This window comes from Gambusia affinis, linkage group LG23 (genome assembly GCF_019740435.1).
Source record: "Gambusia affinis linkage group LG23, SWU_Gaff_1.0, whole genome shotgun sequence".
NCBI lineage: Eukaryota > Metazoa > Chordata > Actinopteri > Cyprinodontiformes > Poeciliidae > Gambusia > Gambusia affinis.
Window position 1 is genome coordinate 19,176,899 of NC_057890.1, and position 23,149 is coordinate 19,200,047.

General features: G+C 43.9%; 1 protein-coding gene across 12 annotated transcripts; it reads right to left on the minus strand.

Moving 5' to 3' along the window:
- Positions 1 to 5,396: 5,396 nt before the first annotated feature.
- On the minus strand, positions 5,397 to 17,426 carry gata3 (GATA binding protein 3). Of its 12 annotated transcripts, none has more exons than XM_044109094.1 (6): positions 17,273 to 17,426; positions 12,822 to 13,202; positions 11,781 to 12,308; positions 9,966 to 10,111; positions 8,440 to 8,565; positions 5,397 to 6,736 (listed from the first exon to the last, which is right to left on the minus strand). In XM_044109094.1, exons 2-6 carry the CDS (start codon positions 13,054 to 13,056, stop codon positions 6,716 to 6,718), a joined length of 1,056 nt encoding a protein of 351 aa, XP_043965029.1. In that variant the 5' UTR covers positions 13,057 to 13,202; positions 17,273 to 17,426; the 3' UTR covers positions 5,397 to 6,715. The 12 variants fall into 12 exon arrangements, with proteins under 12 accessions (XP_043965029.1, XP_043965023.1, XP_043965021.1 ...); XM_044109088.1 differs by having other exon boundaries at positions 5,397 to 6,731; positions 11,838 to 12,308; positions 17,273 to 17,425; XM_044109086.1 differs by having other exon boundaries at positions 5,397 to 6,731; positions 17,273 to 17,425.
- Between the last annotated feature and the right edge of the window lie 5,723 nt (positions 17,427 to 23,149).

Consider the following 23,149-nt stretch of genomic DNA (forward strand, 5'->3'; position numbering starts at 1 on the left):
ACATTGTGAATGTTTTTGTTCTTCCGTTTGTGTTTCTAAAAGCAACTAAAGCACTTTAAAACAAACTCCCACACGTCTTTAGACAGTCACTTCGTGGTGTATAAAATGTAATGACGATGTTTTGTGTAGGCCACTGACCTCTCCGAATGCAATGAATCACCTTTAACACCAACACTTTAACATAAACTCTGCAAACCAGCAGAGATGAGTCAGTAACAATCATAGTTGTTCAATATAATGATCAGAAATGACCACATGCTGAAAACACAAGTTTCCTCAAATACGACCCTGAGGGACTCCATTGAGAAGCAGAATCTGGTGGGATGTCAGCCATCTTGGAGGGCAGATGCTGTAGCCTGTTGTGGTCAACGGCACCGAAGCCACCGAAACTTTAACACCCACATTCACCTAAATCTGTTTCTTTAAAAATCTTTCTTCAGAAAAGAAACAAGCTTCCCAGCTGCTGCCTTTTCTAAAATCTTTGTGAAATGTTTGATTGATGCCAGCATTTCCCAGCTTTTCTATGAGAGTCACTAGATTAGTGAAAGTGCAGCGCTCTGTGTGAACAGACAGAATCTGGTTTGAATTGTGGGACGGGGGAAGAATCATTAGCCCACAGCTCACAACCTGCTTCCCCACACCTGACCACACTGACACACATTGGTCCCTCCGACTAACCAATATAGCTAGAACAACAACACATATTTTCTGCTTCATATGAAAACAAAGCAGATCATATCTGAGGCAAGAGAGGACGAGGTTTGACCAACTATATTTAAAAGAAGGAAAAGGTGGGGTGAAAAAAGCACATCCTGCTTCCTGTGGCTCATCGTTTCTCAATCTGCAGAAAAATAACCCAAATTTTCACCAGAACATTTATTTACATTTGTTTCAAAGATTAGCTAATTTTTCGAAGTCGCTACAATCCTCCCTGACCGCGACCCCGCCTGACCCCGCCTGGAGACGGCGGCCAAGACGGACCGTCCCTGAGAGCCGATTACGCCGACAGATCTGTCATCATGCTCACCTGAAAGACGAGAGGCAGACGCAGGAAGAGAGGGAGACGGAGCGCTTTGGGGCGACCGAGACCAGATCAAGAGGAGATCGCACGGCGCTCCGTCCTCACCTGAGCAGGAGCCGCACCTCCACTCACCCCTGGCGGCCGGGGAGGTCAACCAGAGGTCATGGGGTTCCACCACAGGGCAAAGCTCTCCTCAATCCTTTATACACACACACACACACACACACACACACACACAGTGCTCCATTCTCATCCAACATGCCCCCGTGACCTCACTACTAAAACACAGGAGCAAATCTCCCGATTGGTCACAGCGGCTCAGAAACAAATGATGCTGAATACCAAAGTTCTGCAGAGCGAGGAGGAGACTGCAGCTCACATTCCTACCAACACATCCCAACATATACACATATTGAGTTTCTGGGAAGTTTTGGGGGGGCAGGGGATCTGCAGAGAGTTATGCAGACGTTCAGGTTGCAGAGAGCAGAAATGAATCCTGAACGTCATGTTAGCATTAAGGAGGGCTGCTATTTAAATTCAGGTCTCTTAGCTTCACGTCATGTAATAATTCCCTCACCAGTCACACCTGGAGTGTTGCTGTGATTCTTTCAGGCATGTTGAGGATCCTTTAATCTCCATGGCAACCATTCAGGGCTGCCTAAACGCTTGCTGTCACCAAGCTCCACCCATTTCCACAAAACTCCTCCTCTGAGCTACAGGAGCTACTTCTGCAGCTCACTAAATTTGACGCTAATTTCAAGGCTTCAAATTGCAAAATCAAATATGTTTCAAATGCTGTAATATCATGTTTGATATTTTACAGCATATTTATAACCAAAAATACACAGTACTGTCCCTTTAAGGCACAGGTGTCAAACTCCAGTCCTCGAGGGCCGCTGTCCTGCAGTTTTTAGATGTGCCACAGGTACAAAACACTGGAATGAAATGGCTTACTTGCCTCCTTCTTATGTAGATCAGTTCTCCAGAGCCTTAATGACGTAATTATTCAATTCAGGTGTGGTGCAGAAGAGGCACATCTAAAAGTTGCAGGACACCGGCCCTTGAGGACTGGAGTTTGACACCCCTGCTTTAAGGTTTAAATGTTAGAAATCACAAGAATTTCCACAGATATGAGAATCTAAAACTTTCATAAATACATTTACAAATACAACATGAACAAAAGTGCTGATTACAATACGGTACTATCATCAGCAATATGATGAGATATAGAAAGATGCCATGCATTGTTCCCACAAGTCTGAACCGGAAGTGACCTGCGCCACTGAACCATCTTGGCAGGAAAACAGTTCACAGCATAAAGAACCAGGGCATCATCTCCAACAAAAATAACAAAGTTCAGGAGAAAGACAGTCTGCAAAAACCGGATGAACCACATGTAGCACCACAGATGTCTTAGCATCCAGATAGAAGATACATTAGCTGAGCTATTGTTGCTAAGTCTGCTGTAAGTGCAGGAGTAAATGTCACTAATATTTATCTTACCCATCGCTTCTTTTTCAAAATTATTCCCATATACCAATGCTGGATGCGGGCAGAGCAAGTGTTTAGCATGCAGAGGTTTAGCTTAGCATGCTAAACCTACCAAATCATGAACTGAATAGTTCCAACACAGACGCTTACGAAATGTAAAAATGTAAGATATAAAATATACATTTTACCGAATAAAAGCGAGAGGAGCAGATTTCTGACGTTTTCTACGGCTAATCATCACGGTTCATGTTTCCGGTTCCTCACGAGTGAAAACTGCGGTTTCCGTTCGTCCAACATGAGATAACCATCGCAAACTTTATAAAAATTAAAATAAAATAAATATTCACCAACAGCTGATTCACCGCGTCGAACCTCATTCTGCCTTCCAAGATGGCCGTCAGCTACAAAGTTCCCGGAAGTGTGACGTCAACTAAGAAGTAAGTTAGACCAGGGGTGGTCAGTCCTGGTTCTGGTTCTGGAGGTCCGGTGTCCTGCAGCTCTCAGAGTCTCTCTGGTCCAACAACAGAATCTCCTCCTCAGTGCAGTCGGGTTCTCCAGAGTTCTGTTGATGACCTCGTTATTGGACTCAGGTGTGTTGAAGTGGAGACACATCTAAAAGTTGCAGGAGACCGGACCTCCAAGAGACCGGACCTCCGGGAGACCGGACCTCCGGGAGACCGGACCTCCGGGAGACCGGACCTCCGGGAGACCGGACCTCCTGGAGACCGGACCTCCGGGAGACCGGACCTCCTGGAGACCGGACCTCCTGGAGACCGGACCTCCGGGAGACCGGACCTCCGGGAGACCGGACCTCCTGGAGACCGGACCTCCGGGAGACCGGACCTCCTGGAGACCGGACCTCCGGGAGACCGGACCTCCTGGAGACCGGACCTCCTGGAGACCGGACCTCCGGGAGACCGGACCTCCGGGAGACCGGACCTCCGGGAGACCGGACCTCCTGGAGACCGGACCTCCGGGAGACCGGACCTCCGGGAGACCGGACCTCCGGGAGACCGGACCTCCTGGAGACCGGACCTCCTGGAGACCGGACCTCCAGGACCAGGACCGTCCACCCCTGGGTTAGACTGTATGGCATGCTGTTCTGAAATATTATTTGAAGTGAGACAATGTGACACAATTCAATATAAACTGACATGAGAATGTCAGAATATGTAACACAATTAGAAACAACATGATAAAATATGAGATTATACCAGAAAACAGAATAAATTTGTGTTCCTTTGAGTGAAATTCCTCCTGAATGATGTTCCACCGTGAGGTCAGATCTACCTGAGGTGATTCATCCTTCAGCTGATCTTCTGTTTGTCATGTTTTCAACAAATAATCACCTTAAAACTTAGATCCTGTTTTACATTTAAGAATCAGTTTTATCTTTGGGATTATTTCAGATTCAGTTAAGAATGGAGAACAATCTGGAAACAAAGTCTGAGGTTGTTTATCCGTCAACTTGACGTTTCATTTCTTTGTTGCTGTTTTATGTCTGAATAAATCAAAGGTCAAAGTTTCTGAAGTATTCACAGATCTTGAACTTTTTTTTCTTCTTCAGGCTGTTTGTTCTCTCATTTTCTCCAACTAACTTCTGAGACTTTGACCAGATTTCATCCAGGGGCGTCAGAGTAAACAGGGCACAGCGCTCTTAGCAGGTTTTCAATTATAATTTTCACATTTTTTATTTTTAACGCTGTTTTTTATACAAAACCAAAGGATTACAGTAAAATACCGACAATATGATCAGATATAAATGTAGATTAAAGTACAGAAAAATAAATTCTTTATAAATGTATCCAAACTGGAGGTTTAATATTTAAAATCTGAGCCTCATTCTTCAGTGAAAACTGATTACAGCTGAAAAGTAAGGTTTGCTGTGAACGGAATAATCCAACACTTTGTGATGTTTGTAAAAAGTTAAAGCAAAAGGGAACAAAAGAGCAAAATTCACAGAAGTGATTCCATCATTTTTTAAAATATCTAAATTTCATCTTGGTTTATAGTGGGATAAAGAGATTGATGAACGCTGGCTCACTGGACTGACCTGCATGAAGCAGGAAGAAAACTGAGGAAACCACGACGGCTGCAGGTTTGTGTGGACTTGTTTGTACATTAATCTGCGGCAGACGCTGCCTGTGAATTCCTGGTATGATAATGATGTTAGAAAGGTTAAAGAGGTTTGAAACACTTAAAATTCTGCTGTGGAGTCAACGGAGGCCGAAAGCTTCAGGAAGGGTTCAGCATGCAGGTGAAGAGACGTTAGAAATGCTTCAGCTGCAGGTTGCTCATGGTTTAGTCTGTTTGTGGTTTATAGGAGAACATTTTATTGTGACTTGGAAACATTTTTTATTTGCAGATGTGAATTCTGAATGCATTGGATGTTCAGCTGCAGGGCTGCTGATAAAACCTGCGGCTGCATCCATGCAGGTCCCTGTTCTGTCCCAGCTGAAGACTTGAAGCATCTCAGGCCACATAGATATCGCAGGTTTCATCTCATGGCTCGATTATGAATAATATTAGGAAACTGTGCAGCTTTAAATCAAGAAAACATGGATGAATCTGTATTTAAGTAGAAACAGGATGAGACAGAAGTACCTTCAGCCGTGCCATTCGACTTGTTCTTCCATCGCTGCTGTTTATTTGTCTTCCTGTTTGTGCTCAGCTGACCTGAAGCTGTTCCTGCAGAGCAGCAGAACAGGAGCAGAGCAGCTACATGTATGTCTGAATATGAGCACAGAGGTGTGGTGTGTATGTATCCATATGGCCGGGTGTCTCTGGTTGTGGTTTTGTGGGTAGGTGAGTGGGTGGGGGTGTGCAGAGCGCCGGAGATCACACAGCACAGAAACACAGAACAGACGGCTCTCGACCACAGCGCTAACATGTCAACAGAGATTAAACTAGTTTATTATTTTCAAAGAGCAAAAAAAAAAGAAAAAAATACGAAACAAAAAAAGCAGTCATATTTTACACTAGTGATTATTATTAATTTTTTACAACCATTCAGTCTGCATAACATAAAGAAATAATTCTACATCTTTGTTTCTTTCGTATTTTTGGTACTCTGATTTATACATACAAATAACAAATACAGGAACTTTTTTCACAATGCATATAATCTGTGGGCAGAAAGAACGTCTTTCAGGTGATCCAATGTGTGTGTGTGTGTGTGTGTGTGTGTGTGTGAGCGCTTCAACACAAATCAATTGCCCGAGACGTATAGCACATCCAAAAAATAAAATAAAAAGGAAAAAAAATCGAATAAAATAAGAGAGAGATCTTTGCAGAGATCTCTGCAAACTTAATGCGACACATTTCATGCAGGCGAAATCTGAGGCCTGCCCTGTCTCAAAGTCTTTCCCTCTGGCTTCGTTTCCTCCTCCGGGACTCGGTGGAGTCTCTGCACCTGCTGCGACTCGTACCCTTCTAGTCGTTAGCTGCCCTGGGGCAAGTTTTCTTTTTTCTTACTTAATTAAAAAGTCTTCATTAAATGTACTGTATTTCATACAATTTGTACAAATATGATCAGTCTGTCCTCTTCTTCAGCTGAACAAGGGGGAAGCAGAGGGATGGGCTCCTGTTTCACAGGCAGAAGGTGAGGAGATGCGGGTCGCAGGGACTGGGCGTGTTGCAGAGGAGGAATGGCTTTTATACACAATGGAGCTCCATGTTGGGCGGAGTCTGCGGCTGCGGCGGGTGGAGGAGAAACGTCCGCTGGAAAAACAGAAACCTTCCCCCTGGAGGTCAGTGCGCCGCAGTCAGTTCGAGTCTGCAAAGCATTTACATCGCAGAGGTACACTTGGGTTTTATAAAAATAAGACAGAACCGAGGAGAAAGGATCCCGCTTGGGTCGAACCGAAGAGTCTGGAGCGGAGGTACCGAAGGGCGTGGAGGTGATGGGGGAGCCCGGGGCGCCGGGGCCTTAACCCATGGCTGTCACCATACTGGAAGGGTGGTGGGGGGCGAAGGGGAGGCTGGAGGAGGGGTGCATGGGTGTGGGGGTGGTGAGCATGTGGCTGGAGTGTGAGAAGGGGGGGAAGGAGGACATGTGGCGGGACAAGGCGGCCGGGCTGAACGAGCTGCTCTTGTCCATCAGACTCTTGGAAAAGTCGTCCATGTTGTCTTGGGACTTTTTGCTCTTCTTGGACTTACTGGACATCTTCCTGTTCCGGGTCTGGATGCCTTCCTTCTTCATGGTCAGAGGTCGGTTGATCTGCTCTCGAAAGGAGACAGAAAGACGGCACATTAGTACTTTGTCTTGAGATATGAACATGAAAAAACAAACATTTGTGACCAATTTGGAGCTGATGCATTTCAGAAACTCGTCTCGTCCATTTCAGGCTGGTAAATCAAATTTCCATCTCAAGCTGAAACATATTTGCAGCTGTGGTGTTTCCTCAGAGAGAGAGGAAGACAAACAGAAGATGGACGTGGTACGACGCCGGCCGGCCAAGTCCTCCTTCACTTGGGCTAAAATGGCTCCAGCTGCCGTTACCTGCAGGTTGGGATGATGCGACTGGAAGCAGGATTGGGATTCCTGCTCAGAATAAAGCCGAGCATTTTTCAGCTGACTGTCAATGATTATCGGAGGGCAAAGATCTCCTCTGGTTTCTTCCTCTAACCTGTGACTCCACACTGTGGTGGGGGGAAACTTTCTCCGGCTATGAGCTACGCTACGTAAAGCCAGGCGAGCTTTTCTTCTTTGATGCCTGAAACTTCAAACGCCTAAACCCGTTGACCACCTGAGAAAAGACAGCGAGGCGTTCACACCCACCCTACTGTCAAACCTCAGAGGTGTCAAAACTAAACATACCGTCAGTCTCAGACGGTTCCAGCCCGTCTTCACTCAGCACTCTGCTGGAGGTGCAGACACAAGCTAGCTCAATGCTAATGTTTTGCACCCTAATTAATCCTAATCCTGACAGATTTATCAAGAATTCACTCCAAGAATCTGGAATAGGATTTGAGCTCCAACAGAAATCCAGATTTACTCAAATAAACCAATTTGAGAATTACTCAGTCCAAACCAGCAAAGTACTGAAATGTATGCAGACACATTACAGACTCTCCCTCTGGGGGTTTCAATGCACAATCAATTCAGAAAATACCAACTAGAAATAATTACTCCGCCAATATCTGGCGCCCCCTCCAGCGCGGCGCCCCTGTGTAGCGCAGTGCCACTTCTTACGCCACTGACTCAGAGGTTGGGGTCAGTGCAGATGCTAATAAGTAGCTGGGAAATCTTCTTCTTCCTTGTGTTTAAACTCACTCTCAGTCTGTTTTCAGTGGCGAACCATCAGCCAAGAGAAACATGGGAAAGTGATTTAAGAGAGGGCGCTTGCGTGACAAGCAGGGCAGCGGGGCGGAGAGTCTCTGCCTGCACACTGGGATATAAGCAAACTCTGTCATGAGAGAGAGGCAGAGGAGGAGGGAGAAGAAATTACCTACATGTGGCCTGAGAGCAGTTAGTCTGCTTATTATTATTATTAGCTGGAGCTACAATGGCGGTTTGATTGGAAGTGACAGCTTTGTGCAGGAGAGGGGAGATAAACGAGTCCCCGGGGTGTCCGTCCTGTGGATGTGAAATCCTGTGGTAAGACACCGAGCGACCCAAAACGAATCAGGCAGATTGATGTTCAGAGGGGGAAACCAAGAGGGTACAAACACCCAGAGAGAGAAAAACCGCCCAGAAATTAATCTAATTTTAATTATTATTTAAAAGCAGGCAGACTGCAGGTTGAGCTCACTCCACTGCCAATAAATCTGAGTTTGTGTTATCTCTGTGCTACGGAAACTCTGCAGGGACAAGTCAGATCAAATATTCACAGGAAGAAGAGCCCAAGATGAGCGCATGAAATATTCAGCAGACCTGTGTGTGTTCGCGGCGACAGCAGCAGATCCTGAGCAGGTTTATTACTTACATTGTGCAGCTTGAAGTAGAGGCCGCAGGCGTTGCACACCGGGTCTCCGTTGGCGTTTCTCCGCCACAGCGTTGTCGTCGTTGTCTGGCAGTTTGCGCAGGACGTCCCTGCCCGCCTGGCTGCAGACTGAACAAAAACCAGCAGTCAGGTGACCGAGCGACAAACCAATCAGCTTCAAGATTCACAAAACAGCTGACAGGTTGTGGGTGAATCTACTGTCCTTTCAAATCATTACATACATGTGAATAAACGCAGCAGAAACTCTTCAGATTCCCTTTCATCGCAGATCAAAAGCACAAGTTATTTCCTCTCTAAAACACTGAAGGCTTTTATTTTCACTGTATATATTTTCCATCTTTTTATGCATAAAAGTGCAAGCTGAACATAGTTTAAAGAGCACAAAGACAGAAATGGCAGAAAAAGAGCTGCTTTCAGTCGGGGCTCTAAAAATAGCATCATGGGGCGCATAACTCAGAGAGAATAAATATTTACAGAAGACATAAAAGCAGAGCGTTCATCTGATTCAACCCTCCGTTCTGGAAAAGGTTGAACGTTTCAAACGTTACAGCCAAAGTTTGTTACAGCAGGAGAGACGCTGCAGCCTGGAAACGATGAAGACACAGAGCATGCAGCAGCAGCAATGCCTTGACATTGATGTTATAATCTCTAAAAACAATCAATACCTACGGGTGACCGCAGAGGACACGCCAAAAGCGAATGACTACATTATCTGCTGGAGGCATTTCCAATGATACGGCTGTTGGCCTAATAAATCCTGCTGCCGCTGCGTGCTGGGATTAACCAATCAGAGAGCAGCGGACTTTGATTCCTTTGACATGTTTTACTTTTTACTTTCCTTTCTGGAAATTTGATTTGTGCAGCGCGAATAAATAAATATTTATTGAGTTATTAAAACGTTGTGCCTGACGCTGCGCGTCGCAGAAATATTTCAGCGGGTTTAAACAAGCGCAGGCCGCGCGGGGCTCCGGACAGCCTCTGTGTTTTGACTGCGCCGTTATCTGGCCGCGCAGATATCCGGCAGCCCTTTCCTCTCCATTCCTTCCCTGAGACGTCGGCTTTTCACATTAAGGCCGGAGGAATAAGTCCAGAGGCCGGCAGAGCAGGGCTGGTCACCTATTGCTTCCTAACACTTTTTATTGTGACTAAATCTAGGGAACTCCTTTAAGCTCATAAGTCATGAGGGGGTTTCCCTACAGAAGAAACTCAACCTATTTTTCTGGAGCTCAGTGCATGCAGCCACATTCAGCTGCAGAAGAAGCAACTTAAAATACACATGAGTCCTTTTTGCACACAGCAAAATCAATCTTTTTTTTTTAAATCTGTATTATTTTCAGATAATGCATTAATTTTTTTCTCAGGTAGTATCTGAAAACAGAGACCTGCACTTGCCGAGTCAATTTCCTGCAGCTAATAGGCCTACTTCTTCCTGGATAGAGGGGGAAACAAACACAGAGAGAGACGGAAACGTCATCAGCAGAGAGGAAAATGTCGGTGGAGGAACGTACCAGCCGCCGCTTGGGCTTGATGAGAGGGCGGTTCTGCCCGTTCATCTTGTGATAGAGGCCGCAGGCGTTGCACAGATAGTGGCCCGTACCGTCCCGCCGCCACAGCGGGGTGGACGTGGCCCCGCAGTTCACGCACTCTCTGCCTTCTGCGTGCGGGAGAGCGCACAACACACACATACACACACACACACGCACGCACAGAAATAAAAGATAAAAACACGGACACGGGGTCAGGCGGAGGCGGAAATATAAAAATGATGTTGATGTAAAAATCAGGGCTGGCAGGAAAAAATTCCGTTAATATTCTGACAAAACATGAATTCCATTATCAACAAAAATAAAAATACAGAGAAAGACACATTAAACATATTGTTAGTTTTCTTAAGGTCCTTAAAACACAAAGCTAACGTCTCTACACAATCTGCAACATTTTGGATCATTTTTGAAATATCATAGTTTAGCATTTCTCTTTCATTCACCATCTAATAACAAAAATAATATTTTATGTGAGTGTTCTGAGATGACGCTGAAGCCTGAAACTGAAACGCGGCGCTGCAGCCGCTCCTGGTATTTGAAAGCAGAGTGAAGCTTTGTGAACATCAGCGAGAAGCTTTCTACGTTTTCATGCAGCCACACTACTTCCCGTTTTTATAAATCACACACACACACACACACACACACACACCCACACACACACACACACACACACACACACACACACACACACACACACACTGCTTTAGATGTGTGACAGACACACACAGGCACCTGGGAAACTGCGTTTCTCTCTTTCTCTTTTGACTTTGCAAAAGAAAGAAAAAATCAAACAGGAACTGCGTCGGTTCCAAATGCAGGCCTGAGAGCGAGAGGCTCCGCTGCTGATTTCATTTTAAACAAAGGAGAAAATGTGCAGAAAAATCTCATAAGTACTCCTAAAATATGAAAATATTCTGTAAATGCCTGTTATCTCCAGTGATCCTGGAATTAAAATCTTTATTTGCATTTTAATCCCGATGATATGCATCAACTAATCCACTGTTTTCACCGCTGATTTTAATCTCATTACAGAAAAACGGGATTTTTATCTGTTTTCATCATAATAATAATAATAATAATAATAATAATAATAATAATAATAATAATAATAATAATAATAATAATAATAATAACAACAACAGAGCCCTCCGGTCTGCGGCGCAGCTTCCGGTTCTCGCGCTGGCTCAACAAAGCGACAGTGGCGCGCGCTGGCCTGACAGTAATGGGATTATCCTGAACATAGAAACTGGGAGACAGAGCAGCGAGCCGCCGTCCTCTCTGTCTGTCTGTCTGTCTGTCTGTCTGTCTGTCTGCACAGCGGAATTACTGCGAGCTTCACCCTGGATTTAATTAGAGCCGAGCGGGTTTTATTCTTCATGAAGGAGAATAAATCTCTAAATATTTTTATGAAAATGGGAAAATATCAGATTAATTTCAGTTGGAAAATATTTCCAATTTATGTTATTATTATTATTGTTATTGTTATTGTTATTGTTATTATTATTATTATTATTATTATTATTATTATTATTATTATTATTATTGTCATTGTTTATTATTATTATTATTATTATCATCATCATTACTATTACTACTATTATTATTATTACTATTACTACTACTACTATTATTATTATTATTACTAGATGAGGAGCTGAAAGAGGGCCGGCTCGGCCTGCCGGAGCTTCATGCTCTGTTTGGGGACAACATGGCTCTGCGGGTCTCTGTAAATCTGGGGAAACGTTAGAGCAAAAGGGAATGTAATAAACGCACGCCTACCTGAACAGGACCTTGTTTTTGGTCTCGTTTTGGAACCATAACTAGAAGATGACCCACCTATCAGGCTACTTGGTGGGAAGAGGCCGGGGCCGTATTCATAGGGTGGGTATGTGGCGATGGGGTGGTGGGCAGAGGTTGACCCTGCTCCGATTGACGCCACGCTCCGGCTGTGAGCTGATTCCAGTTTCATGCTCTCGGCCAGGGTCACCTGGTACTTTATGCACTCTTTGTCCTCCTGGCGCCCGGAGCTGCTGGAGCCCGGGGTGGAAATGCCCGGGTCCGGGGACACGTCTTTGGGAGGGGTCGGGGGGAAGGTGAAGAGGTGCGGACTGGAGTGTCCAGTGGACAGGGAGGTGGAGGAGGCCGGGGGGTAGACGGACAGGCTGGCCGGGGAGCCGTGGTGCAGCGGGTTCTTGGGGAAGGGGCTGAGGTTCCAAGGGGAGCTGCTGTGGTGGGGGGGGATTCCTTTGCTGCCCTCCAGCCAGGGCAGCGAGCTGTGCAGTAACGACGGGCGGCACACCTGGCTACCTGCAGCGGGAGACACAACAAGATCAGCAGGCTGCTCGGTCCGCAGCAAATCAACGATCTAAAATGTGATTTTCCAGCATATCAGCTTCACCTTCCCGTCTAACAGGCCCTGATGCAACAGCTCTGCTATCCAAACGCCTCAGAACAAACTGCGAGCTGACAGTAGAGGAAGTTACACGGTAGGAAACTCCACAAGCGGCTGCATGTGGCGCCGCTGCCTCAGATATTCATGTGATCAGAGGGACAAATTTCCCAAAAATCTCCACAAACTTTGAGTCGCCGCTGAACTCGCGGCCGGGCCAGAAAACCTGATCTGAGAAAACAAGTCCTCACTCTGGCGAGGCAGGTCGGGAACACAAGGAGGTAAAAACTACGAGCAGAAACTGAAACCCGTCCCGGATCAAATTCTAATGTGAAACCCAGCCGCAGAGCTTTTGCGAACAATCATCGAAAAAGCTGGATTATGACTAAAAAAATAAAAATAAAAAGGCCCCAAAGAGGCCGTCGACTCACCGGGTGGAGGAGGAGGGTACCTCTGGACGGCTCGGACTGAGTTCCCATAGTACGAAGAGACGTGGTTCCCCTGTCCATCGATATTAAACAGTACATCCACATCTTCCGCCAGCGGATACTGCGAAGGGTCCATGTACGAGTGGCCGAGGCCCGGGTGATGAGAGCCGGGATGCTGTTCGTTCAGCACCGCGGGATGATGGCTCATCCATCGTGGCTGGTCCGCACTTACTTCCATCTCTCACTCTGTGTCTTCGAACCCGATTTAATTATTTCTGTTCTTCAGTAAAAGTTCATGTGGGAAAAAAAACGGAGCAAAGAAATAATCAGTCCCAAATCCGTTTGCGTTAAAATCCAACAGGTTCCGCGGCCGCTTCCGATCACCTGGAGACAGAGAGCAGAGGGTTAGGTTCTGGTTCTGTTCTTCATGCAAACAAAGCGGCGCACACTGGATTCACGAAATAAAAATTAATCAGCCAAAATAAAAGAGAATAAAAGAAAACGCAGAGAGATTTAAAGAGCAAACATACCCGCAGAAACCCCGCATGCAACAACGCCGCTGCCGCACGAACACGGCCAAAATGGAATCCAGTTCGGCGCAGAGTCCCTGAACTCTTTTCTCTCAGAAAAAACGTGACCAGATATAAAAAGTAAAAGATATGAGAGTTTTCAGGCCGGTTCAACAAGTAGCGCAGAGCTGAGTCTGCGCTGCGCACTGAGCGGCACCAGCAAGTTGAACTCACTGATCAGATCTGCTGCTACCTTTCTCCATTAACCCCGCTCTCTCTCTCTCTCTCTCTCTCTCTCTCTCTCTCTTTTCTTTTTTTTACAGTGAAGGCATTCTTTCAGGATGGCGCCAGGCAGCTCAATGCTCGCAGACAGCTGTGGCGCGACGCAACTTAAGGAGGGTCTGTCAGTGTCATCAGCTGAGGGGAGGGGCCTGATAATTGAATCCAACTAAAGTAAGAAATGCAAAAACTTCAAGTTTTCAATCACTTCAGATAAAAATTAAAAACATAAAGCTCCACATTATTTTTTAAAGGCTTTCAAAGAACCCGGAAGTTTAAAAAGGCACAAAACTTAAAAAGAAACAAAAATAGAAGGAATAAATAAAGAGTTTGTGATGAGACAAGAATGTTAACAAGTAAAGATTTGTTTGTTTCATTCATGTCTCAAAGTGCTGCAGTGTGTGTGTGTGTGTGTGTGTGTGTGTGTGTGTGTGTGTGTGTGTGTGTGTGTGTGTGTGTGTGTGTGTGTGTGTGTGTGTGTGTGTGTGTGTGTGTGTGTGTGTGTGTGTGTGTGTGTGTAGGTGTGTGTGTGCAGCGCAGCCTGTTGCTCGGGGCGACCAGCAGCTTTCGGGACGTTTCTGCTCTTTAAATTGTGACAGTGCGTCCTCTCGCGGTGACAGCCTCATTATTCTGATTCTTGGCTCCAAAACGCAAAACACGCAGCGCGCGCGGCCTGGACGCGGTGAGGGCCGCGAGCCAAGACCATCCATCATATTTCATTTCTTCAGATGTTACAGAGATGGGAACAATATTAACAGAATAGTTTGAGGCTCTGTTAATATTTCTGCTGCAGTCACGGCTTCATTTTAAACACTGAAGAGGAAAAGTTCAAAAATACACAATATAACATTTGCAGAAAACCCAACCTGTATGATCTAATCTTATTTATTTATCCTCTTAAAAATAAATTCAGTAGAATATTAGGCTCAGTTTCAGATTAAAATTACATTAATAAATAATCTGTCAGCAGGAATTAAATATACTTTCTATCAAGCACAAATTTCAGTTTTATTAAACGGAAATAAAATTCAGATGCTGAATTTTGTGTTTTCATTTGTTGGAAGCAGAAAATTATCTCGCGTGTTTTAGTCTATGAGATCGATACTGTAGTAGTGGAAATGTGTGTGTGTGTGTGTGTGTGTGTGTGTGTGACGTCACTGTAAAGCCAGGAAATGAACCCGCACAGGGCGCGCAGCTAGGTGGGTAAAACCAGTCGGGAGCGCGCACGCCCTTGCTGTGCAGCGGCGTCGGAATCAGCAGCAGCAGCTGCAGCTGCAGCAGCTGCTGCAGCATCCATGAGGCTGCTGGATCAGCGGGGCGCCGCACAGGGGAATTCATGAGCTACATGAAAATGCTACAACCAAAAAAAAAAACAAGCAAGAACTGCAGCTACGATCAGTCCTCTTCTGGATCAAACGGAACCAGTCAGAACTGGTCCCGCCCGGTCTGGGTCCAACACCTCACTCCGCTTCAGGTTTTACTCCAGATAGATTAATATTGGAGAAGAAGAGGAGAGGAAGAGGAGCAAACCGGAACCTGAATCTGGTTCAGAGTCCGAACCGGACAAAGCAGCAGCCCGGCGTGAAAATAACAACAACAACAACAATAATAATAATAATAATAATAATAATAATAATAATAATAATAATAATAATAATAATAATAATAATAATAATAATAATAATAATAATAATAATAATAATAATAATAATACAGATTGGGTTTTATTTCTCTTGGTTCGGCTGAACAGAGCCAGTTCGGAACCAGGCCTGTTCTGTATCAGGATGATTCTATTTTAAAAATTAAAATCCAACTGAAATATTTCCAGTTTTTTTCTTTATTTTTTGTAAATAAATAAAAAATAAGTTTTAAATGAATCCCTGAGCAGAACGTGAGCTGAGCTGCAGTCACAGTTCTGGGTCCAGTCGCGGTTCTGATGACGCAGATTATTCCTGCCAGATTATGTCAAACATCTCTGATTAAAATCAAAACGTTTTTTAATTTGTTTTTTGTGTTTTTGTTTTTTTTTTGCTCTGCGGCTCAGAGTTGAAGATGGAAACAGATTATTCTGCTGCCAGTGAGAGGATCAAATATTTTAGATTAGGTCTCGCCTACGTGTGTGTGTGTGTGTGTGTGTGTGTGTGTGTGTGTGTGTGTGTGTGTGTTTACCCCTAAACATCACTGTTCCCATATGAATACAAATTTAATTTCAACAAAAGGATAATAAATTAAATGATAAACAGTGTGAATTAAATTCAGCTGCCAGTGAAATAGAAGTGTGAATATTTGGAGGTTCGGTGTGAGAAGTCAGAGGTTCTGGGTGTCTCGGTGCTGCGGGTCTCCGTGTGTCAGATTTCTGCTGCTTTCTCATTTCTTCCAAAACAAAGTGGCAGAAGAGCCTGAGTAATACGTGACTTTCAGCCTGACAGCAGGACGAAATTTAGAAAAACAGAAAAATGGCGCTAACTCGTTGTTTGCGGAATGTTTCCAGGAGCTGCGGCGCGTTGAAGCGGAGCGGGCCGCAGGTGAAGCCGGCCGCCGGCTGCCGGGCCGCCGGCCGCGGGTCAGGCTACCAGGCTGCCAGGCTGCAACGGCGCTGCACGCATGTCGAAACCGCTGCAGCTCCCCGCAGGTAATCTATTTGTTACATCACTGAGTCATTTGTCACCTCGCTGCTCTTTTCAAGAAAAAGGAGCTGTTATTCTCCGCGGCATGTGAACAGAAGCTGCTTCTTAGAACAAAACGAGGGCGTCAAATTCTGCTGCTGAAACCTGAAAACAGAACTCCGGTTCCTAGAATGATTTAAACTGAGAACAAAAAAATTCTTCGAGTGTAAAAAGGGAAAAATAGAGCAGTTAGTGTTTTCTGTCACTCTTTCCTACACTGATGTAAAAAGGAAAATGGTGAGCCGGTTGGCCAAGTTGTGATGCTTATCAGCGTCTGAGTCGCTGCTCGCCAGACGCGCTGATGTAATCTGTCAGCCGCCGTGCGGGGCCTCTTCACCTTCATTCAGCTCATCGCTGACTTTTAAGAGGATGGGCGTCCATTTAGAAAGTAACCCTGAATTTAAATATTGAATCAAATTTTTAAAAAAAACTCCCAGCGGCCGCCAGCCGGCTCTGTACTCAGGTTAAATATTTTAAATTTAAAATCTAATTCTGGAGATTTTTTTTAAAGCCAGAGTAAAATAAAATATAGAGAAATGCGCGCCGCATCTCCTCCCTGATGCTGCCCTCATTTCTGCGCCATATCGATGCAGAGAGCGGACGGAGATGGAGGAAGAACCGCCGCCGGCAAGGTAATCAGATCGATTTCACGGCTGCAGCGGCTCCCCGGCCGGAACCGCCGCCATCAGCCTGAGCGGCAGGTAATATGCCGCTAAAACTCCTCATCTGCGCTATTTCAGCGGCGGCGGCGGCGGCTGAAATTTGGGCGAATGGGCGGCGGGTCGGTCCGGAGAGAGGCGCGGAACGCGGCGCCGAATCAGTGTTGGCTCGGTTCGGATGGAGGCTGCTGGAGAAGCCGCCGAACCCGAAACGAAAAAACAAAAAAATGAAATTGTGTCTGAATATTTATGATTGTGATTCAAAGCAAAAGTTTCCATCATTCCGAGCGGAGCAGCAGCAGCAGGATCCGAGCAAAGCTTGACATGGAAAATCTACTGACCTGACCGCTGGACGCCGCGCCGCTTTTCTTCTTCTTCTCTTTTCTTTTCTCCTTTTTTGGTTTGTTTTTTTCCTCCCCTGCAGATGAGAAGAAAGACTGACATGCAGATGGAGGCGCCGATGGCATTTAGAGACAGGCGGGGAGAGAGAGGCTGAGAGGGCGAGAGCTGTGGACGGGAAGAGCACACACACACACACACACACACACACACACACACACACACACACACACACACACACACACACGCACACACACTGAGGCTTCTTACTGCGCGCTCCCGCTCGTGCACGCGCCAGGCCCTGGTACGGTCCCCGAGTCATCAGCCTGATTATAAATAAGAAACGCGCGCGCACGCATGTAGGCTACCGGGGCACGGCAGCGCGCGCGCACGCGGCCTCGTCTCTACTGTATGAGCAGCTTCCGGCTCAGAAAGCAACTAGATGCGGCTGCAGCCAATGGGAAGAGGCCTGCATCACAGGGTTAACTCTGTGGCTTCACGCTTTTCCTCATTATTCCGTTTCTTTGACACTTTTAGGAACATTTGAGTCGATTTTCATCTCAATCTATCGACTGAATATTGAACATAGATTTGTTTTGGATTTAATCAAAATATTACACCCCGGTGTGTTTTAAATGCTTCCCTGTTCTTCAATAAATTCAAGCTTTTTCCATCTAAAGAAATTATTTGACACTAAAAATAGATTTTTTCACAATGTTTTGTTGTTTTATCTGATGAATCTAAACCAGTATTTTAAAATGTTCTCGTCCTGAACAAATCTACACCTTAGCATCTATTTTAATGGCAGATTTGTTCATATTAATCTGAAAATAATTTTTCTTACCATGTTTATTTGTTTAATAATTTGGTTTTTAATTGAATATGTCTCCAGATTAAGCTATAAATCTCTTTTCTCATCTATTTGTTGTTTTCTTAATAAATTGAGATTAAAGGCCTGGAAGTTTTTATAAACGGCTCTTTTTAAACTAATGGAAGAATTTCAACTGCTTGATTCTGAATCTATTTTTCCACCGTTTTATTGGTTTTATCAAACAGAAAGCGCATGTAAGATGTTTCTTGAATAAATATCAGTTTTAGAATAAAAAGCAGTGTTAATTATTGAACTGTGCTGATCGCAGTGATCTTCAGTGACACGGAGCTCCGCGTCCCTTTGTGCTGCAGAAGGAGCCGCTGCGCCACAAAGGACAGAGAAGTGCTGCTGCACGGAGACAAATAAAGGCAGAAACGCGGCGGGGTGGGATGCAGACTGAACTGCAGCACAATGATCGCAGCAACACGTTGGGTGCTGCTTATTTTGTTTGATGCCAGAAAAGAAGGAGAAGGCGCGAGCGGACTGAGTAACCCGGAGCGCGCGCAGAGGCCTGCTTATTGACAGCTCGGTTGATTGAAAGGAGCACCAAGCAAATCCGATCCTCCTCTGTGAGAAACGCGCCGGAGGAGCAGAGAGGAAGAGGATGCTGCAGGCTCGGCGTCTCTCATGTTGCGCCTCGACTCTTTGAAGGAGAATGTAAACTGATCACACCCAAATCTAGCTTTGGTGGCGGAGGGTGGGGAGAAATTCAATTAAGGTAATAAATTAAAGATAATTGGCGCAAACCGCCTTGTATAAACTTACGGATGCGGCTCTGCAGCCAAACGCGTCTTTTTAAAGCGATGAATAATTCAGCGGCGCGGCGCGGCTCCTCATTTAGGAGGAATTAGAACATCCCGGCATCTGAATGGAATTAGAAAAATAACACATCCAGATCGTAATGATTTATTAATCTGCTTTTGATGCAAACGCAGCGCTACGCCGGGAATTAGATTTCAACGTAAAGGTGAAGCAACACAGATGGAAACAAGGATCAGATTATTGCGGAATTTATTCCCATTAAAGATGCAATAAAAGATTCATTAGGAGGGAGGAAAATAATAGGAATCAATTTGGAAGATAAACAGGAAGTGGCTCGCAGTTAATTCACATTTCTATCATGTTAGAGAAGAAATGTTAAGCATTGTGGCTGAAATGTGTCCCTCCACCTGAGCAGCCATGTTGTTTCTCACCTTTCCACGCTGCGGTGTTTCACCGCATCAACGCGTTAAAAGCCACTTTCCTGTAAACAGGGAGAACATTTTCTCTTTTCAGCAGGATTCCTCTCTGGAAGCGCGGAGGGAGATGACCTTAATTTGAGACAAAAAAAGAAAAGAAAACAACAGCAGCCAATGCGGGTTTAATCTATTTACTCATTTATTCTCTCAGTGTGTTTTATTACATTCCGCGCTCCCTCCAAAGCCGGTGCATGCGCGTGCGTGCGTGCGCGCGCGCCGCTTCTTTCTGCCTGCGATTTTTATTTTAAAATATTAGGCCGAGGTGGGGAGAATTATAAACGACTCGGCTCTTATCTGCTGCCTTCACGTATCCAGGATCACAGAAGCTGATTAAGAAAGAAGTCACAGCCAACGCTGGATTCATAATGATTTGGAATAATGAATCCTTATCTCCCCTCTGCAGATTATCAGCCTTTCAGCTCGCCATGTTTTGTTACATGGGATAATTTATTGCATCTAATACATCACAATGAATCTGATGGGGGAAAGTGATGGCCGTGTTAGCAGAGAGGCTGCTTCTTTCCCTCTTTTTCTTTTTTTATTTTATTTTATCCCGGGGCAATGAAATGCCTTTACGATTTTTAATTGGTAAAATATAAGCAGGATCTGATAAAATAAAAATAAAACAGCAGAAAATAGAAGCAGAGAGGTGTAATCTTGGCTGCTGTGTTCCAGCAGCACTCCGCGCTATAATTAGTGTGTCAGTTTCAACCTGAAATTAACACGACCTGCCATCTCTGGCTCTGCGCGCGCACACCCTCATTTCGCATGATTTATTTTTCCACCAAGAACAGATAATTAATCATAAACACATGGAGAGGAAAACACTACAGCTGCAGCGAGCTGGAGATAACGGAATATTTGCATCTAAAAAGATTTGATGAAAGCGGCTTTTTCTTCTTCTTCTCATCCCACCTGAAGGCTGCGGGTTCGGCTCAACACCGCAAACCTTCCGTTCATTTTGCGTGATTAATCTGCGGCTGGTGACGTATCATTAATCACTGCTGCAGGGGCGGCACAGTTAGAAATGGGGCCCAGAGCAAACAAAACAGCAAAAATAATCTATCTATCTATCTATCTATCTATCTATCTATCTATCTATCTATCTATCTATCTATCTATCTATCTATCTATCTATCTATCTATCTATCTATCTATCTATCTATCTATCTATCTATCTATCTATCTATCTATCTATCTATCTATCTATCTATCTATCTATCTATCTATCTATTATTTTTACTAGTTATGTTCAGACATTTTCATACTGGCTGAAATTTAGATTTTAAATCCTTTCAAAATAAAACCTAAGTATTTTTCAGTACATGGATTCAGTGGAGACATTTCGGGTTCCTGAGGCCCCCTGCTGGCCTGGAGGGTCCATACAGCTCAAAGGTCACATGACTAGGTTTTATTATTTATGTACACAAATATTACCAACAACAACAACAATAATGATAATAATGATAATAATAATAATAATAACCACATTATTGTATTGTGCACCCAAATAACATAATCACACCATAAAATGAACTAACTACATACTAAATAACTAACTACACAAATAAGAAAATGAATAAATAAATAAACCGACATGTTTTTTATTTCTGATTTTCTGTCCTGGTGTTTGTTTGCTCTCTTTTGCAATAAAAACAACAGCAATAAAAAATGAACTAAATCATAACTATTTCTAGTTCATTAAGTGAATGAATCTGAATTATTCTATTTAAAATGATCAGATCTTTCAATCACAAAGAAATTAAATAAAAATGTAAACATTTTGTGATTAAAGGAAAATGAACATTTTCTTATTTATGATCAACAAAATTTGAGATTTTGAGATTCTGTTTCCTTCTTTAGCGCCCCCTGCAGGCCTGTTCGGCCTCACAGCAGCAGCTTCATTTGCTTATTGCTTGGGCCGGCTGCGCTCCTCCTCGTCATGAATGTGCTGCAGTCTGCATGGTGTGCATAAATAATAATAATAATAATAATAATAATAATAATAATAATAATAATAATAATAATAATAATAATAATAATAATAATAATAATAATAATAATAATTTTCTGGATAATGAGTCCTTGTTGGATTGTTGGACCAGAGCCCGGTCCACTCAGGTTCTGGACGGCGCCATGTTTGAACTCCATCACGGTGCCAGGAGAAATTAGCATTTTATTCTCTCTCTCTCTCTGGTCTCGATATTTATCTCTTCATACTCGGGGAAGCTGCCATGTCAAACAAACTGAGGATGGACCCTCAGCCGGGTATCCAGGAACCCTCTTCCTCTTCCTGCCTGAGCAGAATAATCCAGGACCGGTTCCAGTCAAGACTTTCATGAACGGAGGGAAACAGAGGCTTTCTAAAGCTGGCTGTGGCCTTGGGCAGAATCTCATCTGGTGCCCCACCTCCAACTCTGTCCGTGTAATTACACTGTAAAAAACATTTGTTGTTTTTCAGTAACTGATGTTCCCTCAGCCTTTCTGTTCTCTGGATAATCTGTTTACTCTTCAAACTGTTTCATTAAAATAAATGAAACAGAAACCCGATGAAACCTCAGAACTATATTTATCCATTAAGCTTTTCAGATGAGTTGGAACACAGACTGCTACTGGAGATCCTGTCATAAACGACAAAACTTTAAGAAACTTTGATAAAAACTCCGACAACATTTACATTCTTTAAATTGATTTGTGGAATCCTCTTTAGAAATCTGACTAAAATATTAAATGTTGTGATTTTTTAATTTTCCATAACTATAAATAATTAGGGAAAAACATTTATTTAATATAAATGTGTGAAGATGCACGCAGTTTTGATTTGATTGAACTTCTATCAATCAGCAGATTTGATTTATATCCTGTTAAATTGCATCATTGTGAAAAGATGTTGAATATTATTTAATTTTAACAACGCAGACTATTTATTAATATTATCATTTGTTAATGGATTTCATCAATAATTGCTGTCCCAGTATCCTGACATGAAACTCTTTCAGTTTCTGGTGAATAAATGAAAAAACATGTTTTACAGATTATTAATCTGTTTTAATAATCTGTTTCCTGTGGATTATCAAACTTTCTGGACACGCCCCTGTTGATCTGTTTCAGGTTTTCATCCCGCATCCCGATGAGGAAAAGATCAGGTTGCAGCGGGCCGGGGTCTGCGTCCCGCTGGCACCGGACCGGAACCCGGACCGGAACCCGGACCGGAACCCGGACCGGAACAGGAGCAGGAGGAAACCTCCACTTCCGGTAACTTCCTCAACTCAGACCCAAAAATGAAAAATAATTTCCTGTCTGCAGAGACAGAGAGGAACAATTTGATTGGTGGCTCAGGGTTAGGGTCAAAGTTCAGGATACCTTGAAAACTTTACCCAATATTTAGGCCAAATCTGAGGCGTAACATCAAATGAAAGATATTTTTATTATTAGAAGGAATAAAATTATTGAAACACATTTTCCCATCATCCCACACACGCACACACACACACACACACACACACACACACACACACACACACACTGAGGTAAAACTGTCAGGTTAAAAATGACTAAAGTGATAATAAGTTTCACAGCCTAGTATTTTAAAAAATAATAATTTGTCTCTAAAAAGCAGAGTTCATTTATTTAACATGCAGATTTAGTTTCTCGGTGTTCTGCTGTAAAAAGGTTTGGCTCCATGGATTTCCTTGAGAGTGTAAAAGTAAAAGAGAAGCTGCTGAATTCAGAATTTCTTTGTTGGATTTAAACTGAATTTTTCTCTTTGT